The following is a 25,644-nucleotide window of genomic DNA, read 5'->3' on the forward strand; positions in this document are numbered from 1 at the left end:
AACATGTCATGGATGACAAATATGGGATTTAAGAATTATATTTTTGTTGCCATTTGTTATTTGAGAATTAGTTGTAAATGTTTTAGTTCCTATTTCAAAAAGTGGGAAAAAATTGAAAAATTGCTGTTATAAAGGAAATGCATTTCCCTTTTCATTGTTCTGATATTGATATAATGATGATTACTTATTGAGAATCCAGAGGGTGCTAGACACATGGTAGGTGCTGGATTTTAAAAAATGGCACTGACTGCATGGGTGACAACATGGGCCTGTGGTATAATTGGTGGAAGATGATAACATGTAAAATGTATTTAACAGCAAAGGATATGGAAACTTATGCAGCTGTCTACACAAAAGAGAAATTCATGCAGCATGTTCCCAGATGGGAGTACAGGCTTTCCAAGTCTCTTCAAGTTCCTGTTGGGGATGAAGGGCTCAGGATACCTCCCTGTATTGAGGATCTTTGGGAGAACCTAATTTTATCTACTCTAAGTTTTTTCTTTTCTTTTCTTTTCTTTTCTTTTTTCTTTTCTTTTCTTTTCTTTTCTTTTCTTTTCTTTTCTTTTCTTTTCTCTCTTCTAAATTTCCTTTTCTTTCTTTCTTTCTTTCTTTCTTTCTTTCTTTCTTTCTTTCTTTCTTTCTTTCTTTCTTTCTTTCTCTATGGTCTTCTTCCTTCATTTTCTCCCTCCCAAATTTTCTGGAGACTTTGGCTCTGTATTTGCCTCTTTAATAGATACAAGAACTGATACAAAGCATTCATAAATATTTAACATGAGGTTGGGTGAATTGCAGAATGTACCTGTGTGTATGCACTTAGCATCCTCACTCTTTGTCCAGAGTTCTTGCCTTCTAGTGTCTTACAATCTAAAACAGGCAGCTGGGCATGACACAGTCTTTCATTCCTGAACCCACTGCTCTTGGTCATCTGGCATGTAGGAACTCCACCTCTTCATCATTAATGTCATCAGTGACCATGAATTGCCAAATCCAAGGGACATTTTTTTCAATACTGCTTTCACTAGACTTCTCACTGACTTTTCAAAAATGCTTTTACTTTTAAATAATTGGACACATGGATCCGTGGAATAAATGGCCTGGAAGTAGACCTATATGAGTACAGCCAGCTAATTTTTGACAAAGTGCAAAAATTAATTCAACAGAAGAAGGATAGTGTTTTCAACAAATGGGGTGGAGCAATTGGACATCCATAAAAAAATAAAACAAATAAACAACAACAAAAAAAACCCCTCAAACCTCAGCCTAAATGTCACACCTTGTACAAAAATTACTAAAATTAGATCATAGATTTAAATGTAAAACATAAAACTAAACACTTTTAGGGGCACCTTTGTGGCTCAGTTGGTTAAGCGTCAGACTTTGGCTCAGGTCATGATCTCATGGTTTGGTTCGTGAGTTCAAGCCCCACATCAGGCTTGCTGCTGTCATGCAACTCTTGATCTCAGGGTTGTGAGTTTAAGCCCCACATTGGGTGTAGAGATTATTTAAATTTAGAAGCAAACCTGGAGCTAAGCAGAGTCTTCAGACTGACACAAAAAGCATAACCCATAATAGAAAAAAACCCCAATAAATTGTATTTCATCAAAATTAAAAACTATTATCCAGTGAAAACCTTGTTTTTTAAATGTTTATTTATTTATTTTGAGAGAAAGAGAGGGAGTACAAGCAGGGGAGGGGCAGAGAGAGAAAGGGAGAGAGAGAATCCCAAGCAGGCACCAAGCTGTCAGTGCAGAGCCCAATTCTGGGCTCTATCTCATGAACCATGAGATCATGGCCTGAGCTGAAATCAAGAGTTGAATGCTTAACTGACTGAGCCACCCAGGCGCCCCTATTTTTTGTTTTACAATACTGTATTCCTTGGGTGCCTGTGTGGCTCAGTCGGTTGAGCATCCCACTTTGGCTCAGGTCATGATTTCAGGGCTCACAGTTTCAAGCCCCGCATTGGGCTCTGAGCTGTCAGCTGGAGGCTGCTTTGGATTCTGTCTGTCTGTCTGTCTGTCTGTCTCTCTCTCTCTCTGCCTCTCCCCCACTCACACTCTGTCTGTCTGTCTCTCTCAAAAATAAATAAACGTTAAAAAAATTAAACCCACAATACTGTATTCCTATTCAGAGAGTCCCAACAAATTTGGCATATTAAATTCATAGTACACTCTTAAATATTAAAGATAACCTAATTGATTTCTATTGTATATTTAAGATTCTGATGAATCTGCATTTATATGTATTTTTTTTAACATTTATTCATTTTTGACATAGAGAGAGAGAGCATGAGCAGAGGAGGGGCAGAGAGAGAAAGAGAGGGAGACACAGAATCTGTAGCAGGCATCAGGCTCTGAGCTATCAGCACAGAGCCCGATGCAGGGCTCGAACTCACGAACTATGGGATCATGCCCTGAGCTGAAGTAGGATGCTTAACCAACTGAGCCACCCAGGAACCCCAACATTTATATGTATTTTAGTACAGAAAACCTTAAACTCCAACCCTGGTTTGAGTGAAGAGTTAATGACAAGATTAGTTTTCTCAAGTGTAAAATGCAGATTTGGGGTGGGTGGGGAAACACCCTGATAATACTTTAAATTAATCAACTTGATTAATATTCTAAAATATTTAATAATACCTACGCATAATTTATTGCTACTATTTCCTGTCATTTTTGGCTATTTTATCAATTGTGACTTTGTACCTTTGTGCTGGGTGCATATTTACTAATTTTTGACTGTTTAATGGATTAATGCCAAATATTTCGATGTTTGAGTGGATAACGTGGGCATGCCCAGCTTCCCTAGCCCAGGCCTTACTCCCAATTTCCAATTCTTATTCATTTAATAAATATATACTGAGTACTTGAAAAAATGGTTTCTTTGCAGCTCATACTTCCGAGTGTTTTTATTCTGAAAACATGTTATTTTTCAGAATACTTCTATTCCAAAAAAATGTTGTCTTGAAAAGACAGAGCACCGGAGTTACACTGATATACCATTTAGAACATTTAGTTTTTTCTTATTACATTCTCAGTTCAACTATATTTATATGAAGCAATGTGTAGAAAGTAGTCCTATGGTGCCTATTCAGCAGGAATGGCTGGATCACATGTTAATGCTGATACCTGAGTCTTTAAAGGAAGGGAAAGAAAGAGAAAAACTTGTTGAAAGTCTCATAAATGAGGTGTCAAGTGACTTTGAAAAAAGCATGAAGAGATATCTGGGTAAGTAGCATTTCACAAATGCCAAGCTTCTTTTACTTTTGTTTCCCACCCCTTCAATCAAAAGTAGAAATATGAATAATGAATAATTTATATATTTAGCTGTATGTATTTCTTACATACTATTTTTATTTAAAGCTTTTATTTTGAGCTTATAATCTAGTCAAAATCTTTTTAATTTAAGGGAACTTTGTATAATTTTTTTTCCTGTGCTTATTAGCTAAGGGCTTTTTCATTTTTCTCTTTGTCTTTATGGTTGTAGTTACACTGTTTACCGGATTGTAAAAAAAAAAAAAAAAAAGTATTAGTGTATTTAGAGAAATTTATTAGGGATTTAATATTGGAAATTTTTATTGGCATAAGTTTTTTTTAATGTTTATTTATTTTGTGAGAGAAAGAGAGAGAGAGAGAGAGAGCGCAAGCAGGGGAGGGGCAGAAAGAGAGAGAGAGAGAGAGAGAGAGGGAGAATCCCAAGCAACTCCATGCTGTCAGCACAGAGACCGATGCATAGCTCGATCTCAAGAACCATGAGGACATGACCTCAGCCAAAATCAAGAGTCCGATGCTCAACTGACCAAGCCACCCAGGAACCCCTGGAATAAATTCTCTTAAGTGGCCTTTGAGTAGATAGAATGCAAAAAGCTGAAACTTAAAGCTTTACTGTATCTGAATTCACCCCTAAAGTAACACCTAAATAGTACCAACAACTTGATTTTTTTTCAAATAAATGATTTTTTTTCTCATACTCACTTTAATGCTCAATAAGCTATATTATCCAATAAGAAAAGTTAGAAAGTTTGAGTAAGACTTGTGAGAGTTTTCAAGAAATATTAATACATGTGTGTGTTTTAGTGAGGAGTGTTCTCGTGAAACCTCCGGTTAAATGGCTTGAAGATGAAGGAGGCCCTTTACCTGAATCCCCTGTGTGAGTAAATTATTTTAAAAACAGTATTGCATCTAGGTTAAAAAAAATTTTTTTTTAATGTTTTTATTTATTTTTGAGACAGAGAGAGACAGAGCATGAGCAGGGGAGGGGCAGAGAGAGAGGGAGACACAGAATCCAAAGCAGGCTCCAGGCTGTGAGCTGTCAGCACAGACCCTGACTCAGGGCTTGAACTCACGGACTGTGAGATCATGACCTGAGCTGAAGTCGGATGCTCAACCGACTGCACCACCCAGATGCCCCTGCATCTAGGTTTTGATAACAGGTTGAAAATAAGCTGATCTAACATTAAGTCTAGAATTGTGAAGCTATTTTGAATACATCTGAAGAGTAGCACTACTGCGGTGTATCCTTGCTCTGAACTTGTCTATTTGTTGCTTACACAATCAGGGGAATCTTTAAGCATGTATAGGTCAACTTGGCCTTAAGTAACCTCTGGTGTATACCAGACAGATTTCTTCCTCTCTTCCCAGTCCTGAGTTTGTTTATCCATACCCAGGGTAACTGAGCCAGAGCACAGTGGAAGTTAGCAGGGTACCTGGCCCATCAGTCTCTCCTCTCTGAAGATAATGCACTTTCTCTCTCACTCTCTCTCTGTCTTTTTAATGTTTATTTATTTATTTTGAGAGAGAGAGAGAGAGAGCGCAAGCCGCATGTGAGCAGGGGAGGGGCAGGGAGAGAGGGAGAGAGAATTCCAAGCAGGCTCCCTGTGGTCAGCAGAGAACCTGACTCGGGGCTCAATCCCACGAATGGTGAGATAATGACCTAAGCTGAAATCAAGAGTTGGGCGCCTAACCTACTGAGCCACCCAGGTGTGCCGATAATACACTTTCAAGATCTTGATGCCTTTTTATTACATGCATAAAGCTTTGATCGCTGACCACATTTCCCAGTCTTCTTCTCGCTTTAATATTAATTCCATGTCATAACTATTATTTCCTAAAAGTTAGAGTATATTGTTTGAATTCTGCTTGATATGGTGTTTTGCTTTTCCAGAGGACTGGATTATTCTAAGCCTTGGCATTCTAGCTATGTGCAGACAAGAAGTCAAATATTAGCTAATTTGCACATTGTTCATCCAACTATGAAAATATTACTGGACCTTGGTTATACGACATTTTCCAATACGATTTTGCTAGATTTAACAGGAATTAGGTAAAAATCTCATATTTATTAACTAACATTTAAGATTTGAATATCTCATGCTTGAATCTTTATATTTTGACTGTAGACATTTTAAACTGATGAATCTTGAGAACTTTTCTTTAGATTAAAATTTTCTTACTTTTTTCAACAATTATGTATTAGGACCAATATTTATCATTTGCTTTAAATCATTTTTATACTTCTCATAAATAGAGCTAAAGGGCCAATTGATTGTGAATCACTAAAAAATGATCTGTCAATACAAGCTAGAAAGGCAGAAGAGAAGATAATGAACACATGGTATCCAAAGGTCATAAATCTTTTCACAAAGAAGGAGGCTCTAGAAGGCATCAGACCTGAAAAATGGGATGCATTTTATAACTGTGTTTCTACACTTATGTCAAATCAGGTAAATATATTTTATATATCTTAAATGATAATACTATTATAATTAGTTTATTATTTTATTATATTTTAAGTTTTTATTTAAATTCTAGTTGGTTAACATACAATGTAATATTTAGTTTCAGGTGTATAGTATAGTGATTCAACACTTCCATATAACACCCGGTGCTCATCACAAGTACATTCCTTAATCCCCATCACCTATTTCACCCATCCCCCACCCACATCCCCTCTGCTAACCATCATTTCTCTATAGTTAAGAGACTGTTTTTTGGTTTGCCTCTCTGTCTCTATATTTTTTCCCCCTTTACTCATTTGTTTTGTTTCTTAAATTCCACATATGAGTGAAGTCATATGGTATCTGTCTTTCTCTGACTTACTTCACTTAGCATAATACTCTCTTGCTCCATCCATGTCATTGCAAATGGCAAGATTCATTCTCTTTTTTATGGCTGAATAATATTCCATTGCATGTCTATATACCATATCTTCTTTATCCATTCATCTATCATGTCTATATACCATATCTTCTTTATCCATTCATCTATCTGTGGACACTTGGGCTGCTTCCATAATTTGGCTATTGTACATAATGGTGCTATAAACTTTGGGGTGCATGTAACATTTGGAATTAGTAATTTTGTATTCTTTGGGTAAATACCTAGTAGTGTGATTGCCTAATTGTAGGGTAGTTCTATTTTTAACTTTTTAAACAAATTTTTATTTATTTATTTTATTGTTAACTTTTTGAGGAACCTCCATACTGTTTTCTAGAGTGGCTGCTCCAGTTTATATTGCCATCAACAATGCAAGAAAGTTCCCCTTTCTCCACATCCTCCCCAACACCTGTTGTTTCCTGTGTTTTTGATTTTAGCCATTCTGACAGGTGGGAGTTGGCATCTCATCGTGGTTTTGATTTGTGTTTCCCTGATGATGAGTGATGTTGAGCGTCTTTTCATGTGGCTGTTAGCCATCTGTGTATCTACTTTGGAAAAATGTCTATTTATGTCTTCTGCCCATTTCTTAATTGGATTATTCATTTTTTGGGTGCTAAATTTAAAACTGATGTTTTATTTTATTATTTTTTTAAGTATTTATTTCATTTTTGAGGGAAAGAGAGCACATAAGCGGGGAAGGGGCAGAGAGAGAAAGGGAGACAGAGAATCAAGCAGACTCCAGGCTCTGAGCTGTCAGTGTAGAGCCCGGCATGGGGCTCAAACTCACGAATTGTGAGATCATGACTTAAGGGGAAGTCAGATGCTTAACCAACTGAGCCACCCAGGTGCTCTTTAGTTTATTATTTTAAATAAAATTCTATTCAGACATAGTGCTAGGTAGTTATTTTGAAATAAGAAAAACATTTTTATCATAATTTTATTTAAATACGTTTAGCATAAAAATGCTTCATTTCTGAAGCAAGATCTGAAGCAATCTAAAATGAAAGGAAATTCTAGAAGTATGTGTCAGTATTATGAGTGATAACTGGGCTCATGCTTAAAGGCTATCAACTAATTATCTATAGCTTTATTGGAGAATATTAACAAAAAGGACTATCCCAGTAAACATTTTTTTGAACATATGAAATTTCAAGTTGATTGATTCTCATGTTTTTCTTAGTAAAATCTTGGTTTGAAATTGAATTGATCATCTTTTTTACAGTATTTATTTATTTATTTATTTTGAGAGAAAGAGAGAGAGAGAGAGAGAGAGAGAGAGAGAGTGTGTGTGTGTGTGTGTGTGTGTGTGTGTGTGTGAGCGGGGCTGGGGCAGAGAGAGGGGGAGAGAGAATCCTAAGCAGGTTCCATGCTGTCAGCACAGAGCCTGATTTGGGGGTTGATCTCACCACTGCAAGATCATGATCTGAGCTGATATCAAGAGTCAGACGCTTAACTGACTGAGCCACCCAGGTGCCCCTTGAATTGATCATCTTTAAAGAGAATATTAATTCTCTCCTCAAATTTTTACTATTATAGAAATACAGTTCTACAAAAACAGTTCTGAATAAAACCTTTCCCTTTTGTAAAATATCCCCAAAGATTCCATGAATTTTGCAATGTATACTATTTAAAAGAAATTTTTATTTATTTTGAGAGAGAGAGCACACCAGTGAGAGAGGGGCAGAGAGAGAATCCCAAGCAGGCTCCACACTCAGAGCAGAGCCCGATTTAAGGCTCCATCCCAGGGGCGCCTGGGTGGCTCAGTTGGTTAATCGACCGACTTCAGCTCAGGTCACAATCTCGCGGTCCGTGAGTTCGAGCCCAGCATCGGGCTCTGGGCTGATGGCTCAGAGCCTGGAGCCTGTTTCCGATTCTGTGTCTCCCTCTCTCTCTGCCCCTCCCCCATTCATGCTCTGTCTCTCTCTGTCTCAAAAATAAATAAACATTAAAACAAAAAAAAAAGGCTCCATCCCAGAACCATGAGATCATGACCATGACCTGAGCCAAAATCAAGAGTCAGATGCTTAACTGACTGAGCCATCCAGGTGCCCTGCAACACATCCTTAAAAGGACACATTTAATATCTAGTATATAACTCTGTAATTAATATACATGATGTACTTTCTATCTTTATCCTCTTAAGAGGACTATGATTATTTGATAAGAAATAGAGATGAGGAACATTTTGAAGATCATTATATTTGTCCCCTTGGCTAAATTTCAAATAGTTGATTCTACATAAGAATGCATTATTCATAGTTTGGTAACTTATTGTGCACATTTTAAAAAAATTTTTAATGTTTATTTATTTTTAAGAGAGAGAGAGAGAGAGAGCAAACAGTAGAGGGGCAGAGAGGGAGGGAGACACAGAATCTGAAGCAGGCTCCAGGCTCAAAGCTGTCAGCACAGAGCCCAACACAGGGCTTGAACTCATGAGCTGTGAGATCATGACCTGTTCTGAAGTCCGGTGCCACCCAGGTTCCCCTTATTGTGCATGTTTCTAATGTCCAGTGGCTTCACCCTCACCTGGTGATTTGCTGGAAATCCAACTCTCCAGGCTGGGGAGAAGCCCTAATTTGTAGTGTTTGCCAATTTCCTGGTGGAAATATTCCCACAGTGTAATTTTCAAGCATCCAAGGGTTTAGTAACTGGCTCACAAAATTCTTGAATATTTAACTATCAACCTTAGCAGCTTGCTTTAGCATACTAACTGTCCCTCACCTCACGTGCATGTCACCCCATGGCACCCTCATTCTCAGGTGTCGGGCCTCTCCTCCCCTTAATCTTCACTTTGTTTAGTTTTTCTGGAATGTTTTCTGTACCATGGAAAGAATTACTGAAGAATGTGGAAGATTCTGAGTTGCCATTTTAGGATTGTTGCTAGTCTATAAAAAAAAAATCAAAGTTTGCATATATCATTCTACTTATTGTTTTAGACTACACTTAGTAAGAACATACTGTGCTGAATGAAGATAATTTTGAGGACTAAATGAATTGATAGAATGAATTAATTGTAGGTAATATCTCACTGATTTTGAACAAAAGGTTAAAAGGTTAAAGGTTGAATTTGTACTTTCTAAAGTAATGCTAATTTACGACATCATGCAGCTAAAGGATTTCTTAAAGAGAACTGTAGAAGGATTTGTGAAGCTCTTTGACCAAGAAGATCAATGTGGGCTGCCAATATTTAAGATGGAACTGACATTTGATGATGATAAAATGGAATTTTATCCTACCTTTCAAGATTTGGAAGATGTTGTTTTGGGTTTGGTAGAGCGAATAACTGAAGCTCTGCAGGTATTTCGTCTTCCTTATCCATTGGGTTTCTTTATATGGGCCTCTTTCAGTATTTTATTATTTTATTTTAATTTTATTATTATTTTTTAATATTTATTTATTTGGGGGGAGAGTGCAAGTGAGGGAGGGGTAGAGAGAGGGCGCCATAGGATCCAAAGCAGGCTCTGCACTGACAGGCTGACAACAGCGACCCCGATGTGGGGCTCAAACTCATGAACCGCGAGATCATGACCTGAGCCGAAGTTGGACACTTCACCAACTGAGACGCCCAGGTGCCCCCTCTTTCAAAAATTTAAACTGAGTTGAAACTCTATAAAGTGGACGTGTACATAAAATGTTATAACTCTGTTTTATTTCCATCCTCCAAGTTATTTCAAGTTAGAAAGTGCTTTCTCTTTGGTAACATTTCCTGGATGGAAATGATGTTTTTCCTTCTTAGAACTTTTATTGTAGCTGTGAATTGGTATTTTTGTGCACGTTTGATTCTCCCTGTGTAGTTGTGAGCTTCCTAAGGACAAGATCCACATCATGTTTGTTTTTTGTACATTCTAATATAATCACTTAGATATAGTTATTCAATAAATACTTGTTGAATGATAAAAACTAACGCAAGTTTTTATATTAGATTAAAAATATACAACTCTAAATCATTATTTTTCATCAAGTTATCTTTTTTTGGACTGTTGAAATATGATAATAATGTTTAAAAATATAGTATAAGCTCTATGTATAGCCCAATTGCACAGATATTGGTTTCATAAATTGTCATTTTAATTTTTGTTAGAATGTCCAAACAGTTCCCTCTTGGCTCTCAGGAACTTCACCAGCTGTAAATCTGGACACAGAACTTCCTGAACATGTGTCACAATGGGCTGTTACTACACTGAAGGCAGCAGTACATCATAACTTAGAAGGTGCAAGAAAACATTATGAGACATATGGTATATATGACATATATTATTTTATCGTAAAATAATACCATTTTTATTTTTACTAGAAATTGGTCAGATATTTGGTTGTCTTGGGCTGTCATGAAAGAGCAGGAAGAACCAGAAGTGAGCATAGGCATGGCTTTTGGCAGAATCACAGATCCAACCCAACCTAAGAAAGTTGAATTCTGTTGTCAAGTCTAATGGGTGAATGTTAACTGGAACAGGGTGATGAAGCAAAAAGATAGAGAGAAGAGATGTTGGAATAAGGAGAAAGCTAAATCAAGAGTTAAATCAAGATAATTTCGAAGAATAGTTTGGAAGAGACTGCAGCTCAGTTTTATAGTCTCCTCAAGTATGTATGGGGTCAGGATTGTTACTTGACATTCTGTTAATCAAAACTTTCTATTAACTGGCTTAACAGTACCTCTATATTATTGTAAGATCATTAGCATACACTATTATCTTTATTTTAAAATGTCATGTTTAACCTGGTTTGCTTGTTAGGTCTATTTTATTAATGTATGTTAATTCTCTATTAATAATATTTAATTGAATAGTCTACTCATTTCCCTGACCATATCAACAAAACACTTTATCTTTTTGAATGGGTCTTATTGTTGAGATTTAAATTAGGTTATTAATTTTCAGTTGAAAAATATAATTGGCTTCTTGATGGGTCTGCGGTTGAGCTGATAGAGACTTTCCAAGCAGAAGATCATACTTTTGATGAATACACAGAAGTAAGTGGTAATTCTGTTTTTCATGAGTGCCTTTGAATTTCTGTTTTAAAATTAGGGTGAATTTTTTTCCCTGTAAAGTAAATGCTTCAATTGAAGTTAATAGAATCTCTCATTCAGAACATCATTATAGTAAATTCATAGGTTCATTTCATAATTTATTATTTTATTTTATTTTAGAGAGAGAGAGAAAGTGGGGGAGAGGCGCAGAGGGAGAGAGAGAGATTCTTAAGCAGGCTCTATGCTCAGTGCTGAGCTTCACATGGGGCTCAATCCTGCGACCCTGGGATCATGACGTGAGCCAAAATCAGGAGTCCGATGCTCAACCAACTGAGCCACCCAGGCTCTCCTCACCCCATAATTTCTTTAGTCATTCATTAACTCATTCATTGCTTCAACAAAAATCTCTTCATCACATTCAGACACCTAGCAAGGTTTTGGTGATGTTAAGATAAATAATACACGCACGTTATCCTCAGGAGCTTATATTTGGCCTGGAAGTCAGACATAGGAATAACAACCATGATATGTACAGATAGGTGCTGGAATGGAGATGTGAACAAGGTGTTGTGGAAGCACAGAAGAGGGAGTGGTTGCATCTGCTTCGGAATATTGGTGACAGTTTCTTGAAGAAGTGAAAAGTGAGCCAGGCTTTGAAGGAGATGTTTATAGGTACAGAGGAACTGTAGCATGACCAAGATAGGTGAAGAATAGGTAACATAGGAATGTAGTACACGGCAAATTTAGAAGATGAAGTTGGAAATGTAAGTGGGAGCCATGTGGGAAAAATTTTAGGGTATCTTTGCTCAACAATTTGTACTTTGTTTTGAAGGTTTCTAGCTGTGCAAGTAATATACTTGGATCTGATTTTTAAATCCTTTTTTATTTTTTTAAGTTTATAGGAAGATTTCTCAGTCTCACCTCAGAAATAATGCTTTTGCCTCAGTGGGTTCATTTCCCTATGGTGCGTTTGGATTGTGAAGATTTGAAGACGGGTCTAACAAACAAAGCAAAAGCCTTTGCAAACATATTATTAAATGACATAGCTTCAAAACATAGAAAAGAAAATGAAAGGTAAGTAGAATTAATTGCTAAACTTGGAATTATAGGGTTAAAAGAAATATTTTGCTAATAATAACTCTTGTTTAAAAGATTAGGGGGTGCCTGGATGGCTTATTCAGAAGAGCATGTGACTCTTGATCTTGGGGTTGTGAGTTTGAGACCCACACTGGGTGTAGAGATTACTAAAAAATAAGTAAGTAAATAAACTTAAAAAAATTAAAAACAAATTTTTAAATGTTTGTTTATTTTTGGGACAGACCCAGACAGAGTGCTAGCGGGGGAGGGGCAGAGAGAGAGAAGGAGACACAGAATCCAAAACAGACTCCAGGCTCAGAGCTGTCAGCACAGAGCCCGATGCAGGGCTCAAATCCATGAACTGTGAAACCATGACCTGAGCCGAAGTCGGATGCCCAACCGACTGAGCCATCCAGGTGCCCCAATTTAAAAAAAATTTTTTAAAAGATTAAAATATAAGTTCTTACAATTTTTTCTTCACAGCTGCCTCCTAAGGACTTTCCCTTGTAGTCCCATTGGTCTGGTTTTTGTTTGTTTGATATGGTTTGAGAATTGTTTTGAGGAAACACAGGATTTTTTTTTTTTTAAGAAACTGAAATAAACTAGTGTTTGGATACAGGCTGCATGAAAACAGAAAGACTATAAACTTTCAATGATATTGGGAAGATCTTGGATTGTTCCTGACCCCAATATTGTGGTCTTACCTAACTTATTTTTATCATCTGTAAAATAGAGACAGCAATACCTACTTTGCAGAGTGGTTGTAAAATTAGATTCATAAACTAGTGGCTTGCTAGTTGGATATGTCATGCAGACACTTTTTCCTTGTCTCATGCTGGGTTTCATTTTTTTAACGTATTTTAATGTTTATTTATTTTTGAGAGAGAGAGAGAGAGAGAACAGGGGAGGAGCAGAGAGAGAGGAAGATACAGAATCTGAAGCAGGCTCTAGGCTCCAAGCTGTCAGCACAGAGCTTGACGTGGGTCTCGAACTCATAAACTGCGAGATCATGACCTAAGCCCAAGTCAGACACTTAACTGACTGTGCCACCCTGGCACCCATGTTTAAACACATTTTAGAAATTTATTTTATTTTATTTTTTATTTTTATTTTTTTAAAAAATTTTTTAACGTTTATTTATTATTGAGAGACAGACACAGAGCGTGAGCAGGGGAGGCGTAGAGAGAAGGGGAGACACAGAATCCGAAGCAGGCTCCAGTCTCCGAGCTGTCAGCACAGAGCCTGATGCGGGGCTCGAACTCACAAACTGTGAGATCATGACTTGAGCTGAAAGTGGATGCTTAACCAACTGAGCCACCCAGGAGCCCTGTATTTTATTTTATTTTTTGAGAGAGAGAGCAGGGGAGGAGCAGAGAGAGATGGGGACAGAGGATCTGAAGTGGGCTCCCCACTGACAGCAGTGAGCCCCATGTGGTGGTTGAACTCAAGAACTGCAAGATTATGACCTGAGCCGAAGTCAGATTCTCAACTGACTGAGCCATCCAGGTGCCCCTGTCTAAACACATTTTGAATTAGCTGTCAGCATTTCAAAATGTTGACACACACACACACACACACGCACGCACCCACACACAATCCAGATCTTTTACTTTTCTTGAAAAGGTGGGAAGACTGTGCCTTGTTGGGCCAGCAGTGGTAGGTGGAACTGAGAAGCAGTTTCCATTTTATATGGAATGTGTCCTTTGGTTTGTTCACCCACTGCTGAATCAACTCATCATCCAACTCATTTAATTCATCTGTTACCTGCCTGTCTCCAAAAGAATCTTAGTTTGTAACTTCTGTAAGGACTAAAACTAATACATGTAAAGCACCTAGCACAGTGCCTGGGACATGGCATTCAATCAATGTTAGCTAGTATGTTTATTTTCCCAGAAGCAATGTGAGAAAATCATGTGCTTTAGAGTCAGAAAGATCTAGATTTGAATCCTGGCTCTGTAATGAACTAGTTCTATAACTCCAGGCAAGTTAGTTAATTTCCCTGAGCCTCAGTTTTCTGCTGTGCCAGCTGTGAAAAATAATACTTTCCCTGAAGGACTAATGTTAGGATCACAGATTACATTTTTTTAAATGTTTATTTTTGAGAGAGAGATGTGAGCATGAGGGGGCAAGGGGGAGGGGCAGAGAGAGAGGGAGACAGAGGATCTGAAGTGGGCTTTGTGCTGACAGCAGAGAGCCCAATGCAGGGCTTGAACTCACAAACCGTGGAATCATGACCTGAGCTCAAGTTGGATGCTTAACTGACTGAGCCACCCAGGAACCTCCACAGATTATGTTTGTAAAGCATCTGGCACTGTGCTTGGTGTAGAATAGTCACCCAATGAAGGGAGCCATCACATCAATAAATATTTTTAAGTAAACAAAAAGTATATGCCTGTCAGGGACACCTGGGTGGCTTAGTCAGTCAGTTAAGTGTCTGTCTCAGTTTCAGCTAGGTCTGGATCTCACAGTTCGTGGGCTGGAGCCCTGCCTTGGGCTTCTCTGTCTCCCTCTCTCTCTGCCCCTTCCCTGCTCTATCTCAAAAACAAACAAACAAATAAATAAATAAATAAATAAATAAATAAATAAATAAACTTAAAATTTGACTGTCAAAAAGTGAAGTATTGTCAGGCATGCTTTGTACAAAAGTATACTACACAAAAAGATATCAACAATGGCAAAGCATTCGTTTCTAACAATCCCATGGAATAAGAGCCACAACAATGCCTTAATCAAAAAATGATTTATGTTTAACATAACATTTTTTGGTATTTATTTTTGTGGTATCTGTGACTTTTCTGGAAAATTCTGTCACTTCCAACAAAATAACTGTATATTATTATAAACCCATGACATAAGAGCAGCTGAAAATTTGTCCAGTTTCCTCTATCTAGTTCATTCTTTCATTCTTTTCCATTTAAATTCCCTACTTGAGATAGATAACATCAAAAGGAGGAATGTGTGCCACTAGGTACAATTTATTAAATAAATAATCATTAAAGAACGCTTTTCTTACTCACTGTTTAGTTTAGCATCTGTTTGGGCCAATCATTTGCTCTCATTTTGTCTGCCTTTGTCTTTTGTGGTACTGTCTCTCCCAAAGGGACACAGATTCTGCTCTAGCAAGGTGAAAGTGCCTTTGTAGGATCACCTGTCTTTTTGGCATTGTCCACTTTGTTGCATCCCTCCTAAATTTTTGAAAATCAAGAATGACATATTAAGCCCTACGTGATCTAATTACTGCTCACCTCTCCAGCTTCATAATGTCCCCTTCTTTGTATTCACATTGGCCTGCTTACCATCCTAAGTACACTCTACATCATACTGCTTAGCTGGATGTTCAAGAGAGTTGAAGAGATCCATAGAAAATTTTTTTCTAATATACCATAATTTCTACATAAAAACGTTATGTCAATTTCATAGATTTTTGTAGATGTATGATGTATACGAAGTTACATCAGCTAAGTTGTCCTTAAATGTTTCAAGACGTCTTAGTAATTTAATATTTTGAGGCTATCACGGTTCATATTTTGTAATATTTATAACACATATATCAAATATGATATAGCATTAATTACTGTAACCATAGTAAAGCGGAGCATTGTGTCAGTATCTGCAGTGATTTTGAAGCAATTAAAGAGCATGCATTAAAAGTCCCTGAGACAACAGAAGAGATGATGGATCTGATATCTTATGTAGAAAAAGCCCGGACTATAGGGATTCAAGAGTTGATTTTACGGATCAAGGTAAGAATCTTTTAATTACAATATTTTATTTATTTATTTATTTATTTATTTATTTATTTATTTATTTAATTTTAATGTTTATTTTTAAGAGAGATAGAGTATGGGGGTGGGGTGGGCAGAGAGAGAGGGAGACACAGAATCCGAAGCAGGCTCCGGGCTCTCAGCTGTCAGCACAGAGCCTGATGCAGGGTTTGAACCCACCGACTGTGAGATTGTGACCTGAGCTAAAGTCGGACACTTAACCAACTGAACTACCCAGGCACCCCTCTAGTTGTGTTTTCTTAGGCTCCTCTGGGCTCTGATAGTTTCTCAGATTTGTTTTGTTTTGTTTTGCTCTTTAATGGCCTTGACAGTGTTGAGAAGTACAGGTCAGGTATATCATAGGATGGCCCTCTGTTGGAATTCATCTGATGTTTTTCTCTTGACTAGACTGAGGTAGTGGGCTTTTGGAAAGAGAATCACAAAGGTTAAGTGTACACACATCATCACATCCTATCAAGGGTACATATTATCAACATGACTTATCACTATTAATGTTGACCTTGACCACTAGTCTTAAGTAGTGTTTATCAAGTCTCTCCACTCTTTTTTCCCCCTTTCTGTGATGTCCTCTCTGGAAGGAAGTCACTATATGCAACCCACACTTCAGAATTGGGGAGTTATGCTCTCCTCCTTTACCATGGAGTAGCTACATAATTTATTTGGATTTCTTCTGCATGAGAGATTTGTCTGCTTTTCCACTTATTAATTTATTCAATTACTTATTCATATCACTATGAACTAAGGGATATTTATTTTCTACTTAGGGCTATAATATAAATTTATTGTTATGTATACCTTAATATCTATTGCTAATTTTTTTCTTAATTTTTGAGGTTTCTTTTTTCTTTAAAAACTTTAACTTCAAAAATGTTACATATGTTTTATTTCCCTTCTTTATCTTAATAGTTGAGATTTTTGGGGGATGTCTACATAAACCATCATATAAATTGCAAATAATGAGAGTTTTGGTTCTATCCTCATAAACATTACACATTTCCAAAATCTTGTTTATTTTCTTTGCTACGATGGACTGACTAGGACTCTAGTACAGTAATCACTTGGTCCCAACCTCAAAGGGGGAGCTTTCAATATTTCACTATTAAGTATGACATTTGGTGTGTGTGTGTTTCTTTAATAGGTACCTTTATCGGATTAGTATGTGCTCTTCTATTAGGTGCTATTTATTTGTTTATTTTGAGCTCCCCCCCGTTTTAAAAAAAAATGAGGTATAGTTGACACACAATGTCACATCAGTTTCAAGTTTACAACATAGTGATTCGACAACTCTGTACCTTATGCTGTGCTCACAAATGTAGTTACCATATTTGCACAATACAGCACTATTACAATACCATTGACTATATTCCCTATTCTGTACCTTTTATCTCCGTAACATATTCATTCCATAACTGGAGGCTGTACCTTTCAGGTTTTTTTTTTTTTATATTATAAATGGATGTTGAATTTTATCAAATCCTTTCTTTTTTGCATCTATGCTTCTTCTTTAATCTATTAATATAGTTAATTGCATAGATGAAGTTTTGAAAGTTATATTTATACATGCAATATAATATGCATTGTACACATTATATACATATTATATACATATATACTATATATGTCATACCAAAAACTTGTAAATTAGATCTTTGAGTCTGTATTTTAATTCTTTTTTTTCAATATATGAAATTTATTGTCAAATTGGTTTCCATACAACACCCAGTGCTCATCCCAAAAGGTGCCCTCCTCAATATGTATTTTAATTCTTAAAAATTACAGCACTGCAGATGAATCAATGAAAGCGATAGGAGGTAAAGGTCCTCAATTTATCCATTCATGTCAATCTACTGGTTTAAAGGTTATTTTTCCCCTTTGCAAAGAGGAAAAATATGTAAGAAAAACATGTACTTACTATGGGAAACAGGATCTGACTTTCACCCCAAACTCTTCTTGGACAATTGCTGTATGTCAGTGGTAGGCGAGAAAGGTGATAATGTCATTGAAGATACAAAACAAAACAAAAGATGCTAAAATCTATGTCACCAAAGATTCAAAAATAAATACATAATAATAAAAAATATAAAATTCATTTAAAAAATTTAAGTCTTTATTTTTTGAGAGAGAGAGAGAGAGAGAGAGAGAGAGAGAGAGGGAGTTTGAGTGGGGGAGGAACAGAGAGAGGAGACACAGAATCTGAAGCAGGCTCCAGGCTCTGAGCTGTCAGCACAGACTCCAACATGGGGCTCAAACCCACGAACCATGAGATCATGACCTGAGCTGAAGTCAGACGCTTCACCAACTGAGCCACTCAGGCACCCCAAAAATACAAAATTCTTTGAAATCAAAAGTTGAAAGTGTCAAACAAAAGCTGCATATTTGATCACCTTTTTCAGTCATGCACAAGGAGGACCAAGAGTACCTTTATGGTTAGTCAACTTCAAGATGAAACCTTTAGAGGCACCTGGGTGGCTCAGTTGGTGAAGTGTCTGACTTCAGCTCAGGTCATGATCTCACAATTGGTGGTTTCGAGCCCCGCATTGGGCTCTGTGCTGACAGCTCAGAGCCTGGAGCCTGCTTCGGATTCTGTGCCTCCCTCTCTCTCTGCCCCTCCCCCATTCACGCAGTCTTTCTCTCTTTCAAAAATATATAAACATTAAAAAATTTTTTTAAAGATAAAACCTTTAAAATGCTTTATTTCCAGCATAGAAGTCTACAGCTGTGTGGTGTGAAGCAAGTAAATAATCCTACAGCTACTGAAATACCCATGTGATTTGGGTCATATGAAATATCAGTTAATAATCTGAGTCAAATTGAAATTTGAAAGAGTATTAGAAATTGTTGGTTCTTTTCTTTTCCCTAATGCGTTTATTTCCTATATGGTGTATTATACCTGGAGTTTTCTTTTGTAGGAATCCAAACGCCGAATGAGTTACTTTTTAGATGTTTTCCTATTTCCTCCAGAAGACTTAGCTTTAAATTCAACTGTCCTTATGTGGCCTTGGAAAATTAATCCCATCTTTGGTGAAAATGATGAGGTGAATATATTTTTCAGTATGTACTTTTGTATTCTGACGTTTTAAGCACATTTATTTAATCTACCTTTAAAAAGTAACTTCGTGTATCAATATGAGTTTGGGGCCAGCAACGTTTATGGTCCTGCAGGCTTAGGACAGGATGTTAGGCTTAATACAGGGTCTGGTAAGAAGTGGGACTGACATTAAAGAGGTCAGAACTACTTGACAGCAGCTACCATGTCCCTCTGGCCTCACTGTAGCTCCAGGCACTCCATCCCTTTGCCTGGAAGGAAAGAGCTGCTTGTTAGTGACTGAGGACGACAGACTAGGGAGACATTTGGGTTCCCCAACTCTGGACCAAGGAAGCATTTTTCAGGTTTGTAATGGCCTGGAACTCTTCCAGTTGGCCACAGTCAGATTGGGCCTATGCTGAGTCTGTGGTTCGGCTCTTGGCGATTCTTGGGCCAAGAGTTTAAATACAGTCCCAGGTATGAGCTGTGGCAGATACAGGGCTGAAACCTTCCCCGCTTGCTGTCCTCTGCTCACAGCACCGCCATCCCAACTAGCATTTCTGCAGTTCCTCTTTTGCCATGACTGTCCAAAACCAACACCTGCCCAGTGCCATGATGCTGAGGGCGGATGGTGGGTTGGGGCCACAGTTGCCATTTCTGCTGTCGAGATTTCAGAGTCCATCATTCTGTTTCAGATGAGAGGTCCTGGGAGATGATTAGACAGCCGGAAACATCGACCCGACTATTATTGTGTAAAAACTGTGCATAATTCTCAATGTATATTTATAAATTTCTATTTTTTATAACTTTGGGAGACTTCTTGGAGGGAAAAAGTAGTAAGCAGAGCCAGATTAAGAATGTGATTTATGAGCTCTAAAGGTCATATATAAAAGGTCCTAATAAAAACTTTGCAAATGAAACCGAAAAAAAAAGAGGTCAGAACTGTTGTAAGTTGATAATAATAATAATAGTAAACACTGCCTTAAGTTCTTTGCATTTAGTAACTCATTTAATACTCGCAAAAATCCCAGGTGTTCCTAATTCCCCATTTCATAGATGAGAAAAATGAGTCTCAGAGAAGTTAAGTAACTTGCCCAGTATCAGACTGAGTATACTTTAGATTTTGGAAAAGTTCTAGTGTAAAGCAGTCTCTCCTATGGTGGGAAGTGAGATGGTGTAGTAATAAAAAGCATGGACTTCAGTCAGATAAACCCAAGTTCTAATGCAGGTCTTGACTTTTATGACTTTGTGACGTTGGGCATACCTCTTGATTTCTATAAGTCTAAATGTCTTCATCTCTGAAGTAATAAGAATAATAACAATAACTGTGCTAATATAAGTAACGTGTTGAATAGTTCTTGACACACGGGATCTGTTAAATAAAGTATCTAATTAATATGTAAGAATTGTTACCATCACTTCAGAAAGCTAGGGAAAATTTTCTGTGTGGTTTATTATTATTTGCATTTTTATACTGGTCGGTGTTTCATTCTTGTACTCATTTTTACTTCTGTGGTGGTTTTTATTACTACAAAAAGCATTCAGATTTCTGATTTGATAAATTTCCTTTGTAACAAAATAATTAACCTGATTAAATTGTCTCTTAAAAAGCTTATTGAGAATGCAAAACATGAAAAAGAAAATGAGCTGATAGCCAAGAGAGAGAAACTGATTTTGGAAATAGAAAAGGAATCACGCCGCATGGAAGAGTTTACAGAATTTGCAGAACTGGACCGCATGCAACAGGTGTGATGAACACAGAAGACGGTAGCTATGACAAGCTTGTGGATTAATACACGACATGTTTGCATACACTTAAAAACATGAAAAACATATGCTTACTCTGGCAAACAAGGTCTGACTCTTAGGCCTGAGCTGGTACTATTCATGTATCTTTCTTGTGACTTAGTTTTCTATCTGTAAAATAGACAGACCCATACATTTTGCTCTGTACTCTATACCATAGTTCTGTTGTGAAATTGATATTTAAAGCCTTAATATAAATGCAAGAACACAGCCCATGCAGTGTCATATAATCTTATTTTAATAACGTTACTTGGATATTTCTTGAGATAAACAATTATTTGCTTTCAGTATGTGACAGATGTAAGGCAACTACAGAAACGTATTCAGGAGTCTGAAGAAGCAGTTCAGTTTATTAATAAGGAAGAGGAACTTTTCAAATGGGAACTGACAAAATATCCTGAACTGGATAAATTAAAAGTGAACATTGAGCCCTATCAGAAGTTTTTTAATTTTGTTCTCAAGTGGCAGCGAACAGAAAAACGGTAATTTTTGTTAGTGTAATAAAAATTAAGCAAATCTGGGGCACCTGGGTGGCTCAGTCGGTTGTGCTGACAGCTCAGAGCCTGGAGCCTGCTTTGGATTCTGTGTCTCCCTCTCTCTCTGCCCCTCCCCTGCTAGTACTCTCTCGAAAGTAAATAAACATTTTTTTAAAAATTAAGCAAATGATATGGAAGGACTTGTAAAATGTTGCAGTGATATTTGATGTTGTTGTTGGTTAAGTGTTTGAAAGTATTCATCCATTTGAAAGAGAACCAAGTGTCACACAGAAGTGTCAACCATTGCTAAGGTAGCACCTACCCTTACCAATATAATATGTAAAGTGTCACTTGGGTTTTCCAGAACTGATTCACTTTTTTATGCAATTAATGACTTTGACTAATATTTTTGGAGTCAAATCTGCATTTTATTTGGCTATCCTTAGTCATCCATTTATAGTCTGATAGGTATTGTAGCACATGCAGCGTGGCTGAGATGATGGTGTTAATCTTCTCTTTCTATGATCAGCTCTACCTGTGTGATTAAGAAAAACGTAACTTCTCTTGCCCACAGTTGTTTCTCTTATGAGAGTCGAGCCTAAAGAATATCTAAGTCCCCCTTTACACTCCAGACATTTCTGAGTTTAGTATTTTTTCTTTCAATCCAGGTGGATGGATGGAGGCTTTTTGGACCTCAATGGAGAAAACATGGAAGCTGATGTAGATGAATTTTCCCGAGAAGTTTTTAAGACACTGAAATTTTTCCAAATGAAGCATAAGAAAGAATTGCAAGAAAAAAGAAAGGCAGCAAAAAAGCGGTCTCTGGGAGAGGACAAACTGGAAGAAGAACCGAAAGAGAATCCTACTATTATTATGTGCTCCACAGTAATGGAGCAGATTAAAGTTTTTAAGGTATGAACATATTTAATGACATTTTAGAAAGTCCTGGCCAGAGCTGTTCACATCATCCAGTGCTAATGAAGAGACATAGAATGATTTGGAAAGCAAAACCAAAGCTGAATCTGGAAAACTTGATCTATTACTAATCTATTAGATCTATTACTTGATCTATTACTAAATCCATGCTTCATTCTTCCCCAATAAAGTCATTGAAAGCAATCCTTTCATAGGACTATGTGTGGCAAATAGAAAAGACTAGAATGACTAACTACAATGATATAAAGAGGGTAAAAAATTACTAGAGCAGACCAGTCAGCCTATCTAAGGGCAACAGCACAGGATACCAGTTAGTTGGGGGAGTTTTAAAGTCATACCACTTATGTTTGTATCACAATTTCACACTTGCTAGTAGCATATCTTAGGCAAGGTATTTAGCCTCCCGTGCTTCAAGTTGTGTTTTTAAAAAAATGTTTATTTATTTATTTTGAAGGCAGGGGGCAAGGGGCAGAGAGAGAGAGAAGGAGAGAGGGAGAGAGAAAGAATCCCAAGCAGGCTCCACATACCCAACAAAGAACCCAGTGTAGGGCTCTCACCCACAAACTGAGATCATGACCTGAGCCAAAATCTAGAGGTGGACGCTTAATTGACTGAGCCACCCAGGCACCCCTCAAGTCATTTTTAATGAAGAAATACTAACAGTTTTTGTGACAGTTAATAAGGACTCCAGCTTCCCTAGGCAGTAGTGGCCGGGTTCCAGGGGTGGTGCCATTTCCATTGTCAATGCAGTGGAAACTTGGATGGGATTTTAAGCATTGTTTGTGTCTGTATCTAGCACTCTCAGAGATTCCATGAGCTGCCTGGATTTTTTTTAAAGAAACTACTTAAAATCGTTTTCAATATTTAATATATTTATGTGGCTTAAAAAATAGAGATATATCCGAAGAGTCTCCTTCCCATGTTTCTACCTGTATAACTCAGGTTATCAATGTTACTACTTTCGTGTATACACTTGAGTTTTGTTACACATACAACCATATAAACATATGTTCTTATTCTTCCATCTTTTTACATAAAATACAGTGTCCTATATGTATTATTTTCCCTCTTTGTTTTGATTACTTTATCTTAGAGACCTTTCCTCATCACATACAAACTTTTTCTCTTTTTTTTGTTACACCTATATAGTGTTATATCCTGGTATAAGATTTCATGTGAGTGCAAGTATGACTAAAAAGCAAATTCTGGAAGAGTAAATGCCAGAATAAAATCTATAGTCAAATTACCTTACATAGGGGCTATCCCAGTTTAAACTCTCACCACCCTCAACAAGAGAATATCATCAAACTTGAGTTTTTGCTAATATAAGAGAATTTTTATTTCTCTTATTATGTAAAGCGTTAAGCATATTTTTATATATTTAAGAATGTTTTGTATTTCTTTGTGAAATGTTTGGTCTTATCATTGTCTATTTGTCTATTGAATTATTGATCTTTTTCTTACTGATTTCTAGGATATAATATATATAGATATTATTTATACATTAATATTGATTATATTAATATTTCTAAGACACATTAATTTCCCAGGGTATTATATTGTAAGTATATATATATGTAATTCACATATATTAAAGACATTAGGCTTTTTCTATGTATGATGTATTTCGCAAATATTTGTTTTTTGACTTTATTTATCATGTATCTTGCCTTGCAGAAGCCTTTTTATTTGAATTTAGATTTATTGTTCCTGAAGTAAATGGAAAAGGAAGGTTTTTTATTTTTATGTAGTCATCATTCTATTCCTTTTTTATTTTTATTTTTTTATTAAGTAATTTCTATGCCCAAAATGGAGCTTGAACCCATGACCTTGAGATCAAAAGTCGCATGCCCCAATGACTGAGCCAGCCAGGTGCCCCCATTCTTTTCCTTTGTCTACTGAATTTTAAATTATAGCTAGAAATGCTTTCCTCATTCCAAGATAATGTTTTCTTCTAGTACTTCCATAGTTTATTATTTGCTAACATTTTATTGAGGGTTTTTGGGGTTAAATTCAGGAGAGATGTTGGTCTTAACATTTTTGTAATGTCTTTGCCAGGTTTCAGTATCAGGATTATGATGTCCTTATGAAAGAAATTGGAGAGTTTTATGTTCTCTATTTTCTGAAAGAGTTTTCTATAAAATTGGTATTAATTATTTCTTAAATATTTTAGAGGCACATTCACCAGTGAAGTCATTGGATTTTCTTGTGGGAAAGGTTTTGAAAAGGATTCCATTTCTTTAATAGATATAGGGATATTCAGATTTGTATTTAATTTTGTGTCAATTTTGATAAGTTGTATTTTCCAAAGAACTTTTCCATTTCTTCTAAGTTGTTGAATTTGTTACTATAAAGTTGCTCATAATATTTTTATTATCTTTTTAATGTCTGAAGAATCTGTATGGATAATTCCCTTTTCATTCCAATTCCAAATATTGTTAATTAATTTAAAATTTTTTTTCATTTTATTTTATTAAAATTTTTTTTCAAATATTTTAAATTTAATTTTTTAAAAATTTTTTAACGTTTATTTATTTTTGAGACAGAGAGAGACACAGCATGAACGGGGGAGGGGCAGAGAGAGAGGGAGACACAGAATTGGAAGCAGGCTCCAGGCTCTGAGCCATCAGCCCAGAGCCCGATGCAGGGCTCGAACTCGCGGACTGTGAGATCGTGTGACCTGAGCTGAAGTCGGACGCTTAACCGACTGAGCCACGCAGGTGCCCCTAAATTTGATTTTTTTTTTTAAATTTACGTCCAAGTTAGTTAGCATATATACAACAATGATTTCAGGAGTAGATTCCTTAATGCTACTTACCCATTTAGCCCATCCCCCCTCCTACAACCCCTCCACTAACCCTCTGTTTGTTCTCCATATTTATGAGTCTCTTCTGTTTTGTCCCCTCCCTGTTTTTATATTATTTTCGTTTGCTTTCCCTTATGTTCATCTGTTTTGTCCCTTAAAGTCCTCATATGAGTGAAGTCATATGATTTTTGTCTTTCTCTGACCGACTAATTTCACTTAGCATAATACCCCCCAGTTCCATCCACATAGTTGCGAATGGCAAGATTTCATTCTTTTTGATTGCTGAGTAATACTCCATTGTATACATATACCACATCTTCTATATCCATTCATCCATCGATGGACATTTGGGCTCTTTCCATACGTTGGCTATTGTCAATAGTGCTGCTATAAACATTGGGGTACATGTGCCCCTTTGAAACAGCACACCTGTATCCCTTGGATAAATACCTAGTAGTGCAATTGCTGGGTCATAAGCTAGTTCTATTTTTAATTTTTTGAGGAACTTCCATACTGTTTTCCAGAGTGGCTGCACCAGTTTGCATTCCCACCAGCAGTGCAAAAGAGATCCTCTTTCTCCACATCCTCACCAACATCTGTTGTTGCCTGAGTTGT

At 36.8% G+C, this 25,644-nt stretch overlaps 1 protein-coding gene across 7 annotated transcripts in view; it reads left to right on the forward strand.

Moving 5' to 3' along the window:
• DNAH12 (dynein axonemal heavy chain 12) overlaps positions 1-25,644 on the forward strand; it is a 210,157-nt gene that overhangs the window by 12,829 nt on the left and 171,684 nt on the right. For 4 of the 7 annotated variants that reach the window (XR_008297110.1, XM_053219193.1, XM_053219195.1 and 1 more), the window contains exons 1-13: positions 3,018-3,224; positions 4,074-4,146; positions 5,161-5,319; positions 5,524-5,719; positions 9,261-9,449; positions 10,234-10,390; positions 11,030-11,121; positions 12,014-12,192; positions 15,803-15,938; positions 18,890-19,015; positions 20,617-20,751; positions 21,100-21,293; positions 21,956-22,199. Coding sequence is in view for 6 of the 7 variants with exons in the window: in XM_053219193.1 (XP_053075168.1) it covers positions 3,050-3,224; positions 4,074-4,146; positions 5,161-5,319; positions 5,524-5,719; positions 9,261-9,449; positions 10,234-10,390; positions 11,030-11,121; positions 12,014-12,192; positions 15,803-15,938; positions 18,890-19,015; positions 20,617-20,751; positions 21,100-21,293; positions 21,956-22,199 (2,055 nt within the window). In the remaining variant the exon portion in view is untranslated. Of the gene's footprint in view, positions 1-3,017; positions 3,225-4,073; positions 4,147-5,160; positions 5,320-5,523; positions 5,720-9,260; positions 9,450-10,233; positions 10,391-11,029; positions 11,122-12,013; positions 12,193-15,802; positions 15,939-18,889; positions 19,016-20,616; positions 20,752-21,099; positions 21,294-21,955; positions 22,200-25,644 lie in introns of those variants that run through there. The other 3 variants (XM_053219194.1, XM_053219192.1, XM_053219197.1) reach the window with 2 other exon arrangements.

This window comes from Acinonyx jubatus, chromosome A2 (genome assembly GCF_027475565.1).
Source record: "Acinonyx jubatus isolate Ajub_Pintada_27869175 chromosome A2, VMU_Ajub_asm_v1.0, whole genome shotgun sequence".
In the NCBI taxonomy this organism is placed as follows: Eukaryota; Metazoa; Chordata; class Mammalia; order Carnivora; family Felidae; genus Acinonyx; species Acinonyx jubatus.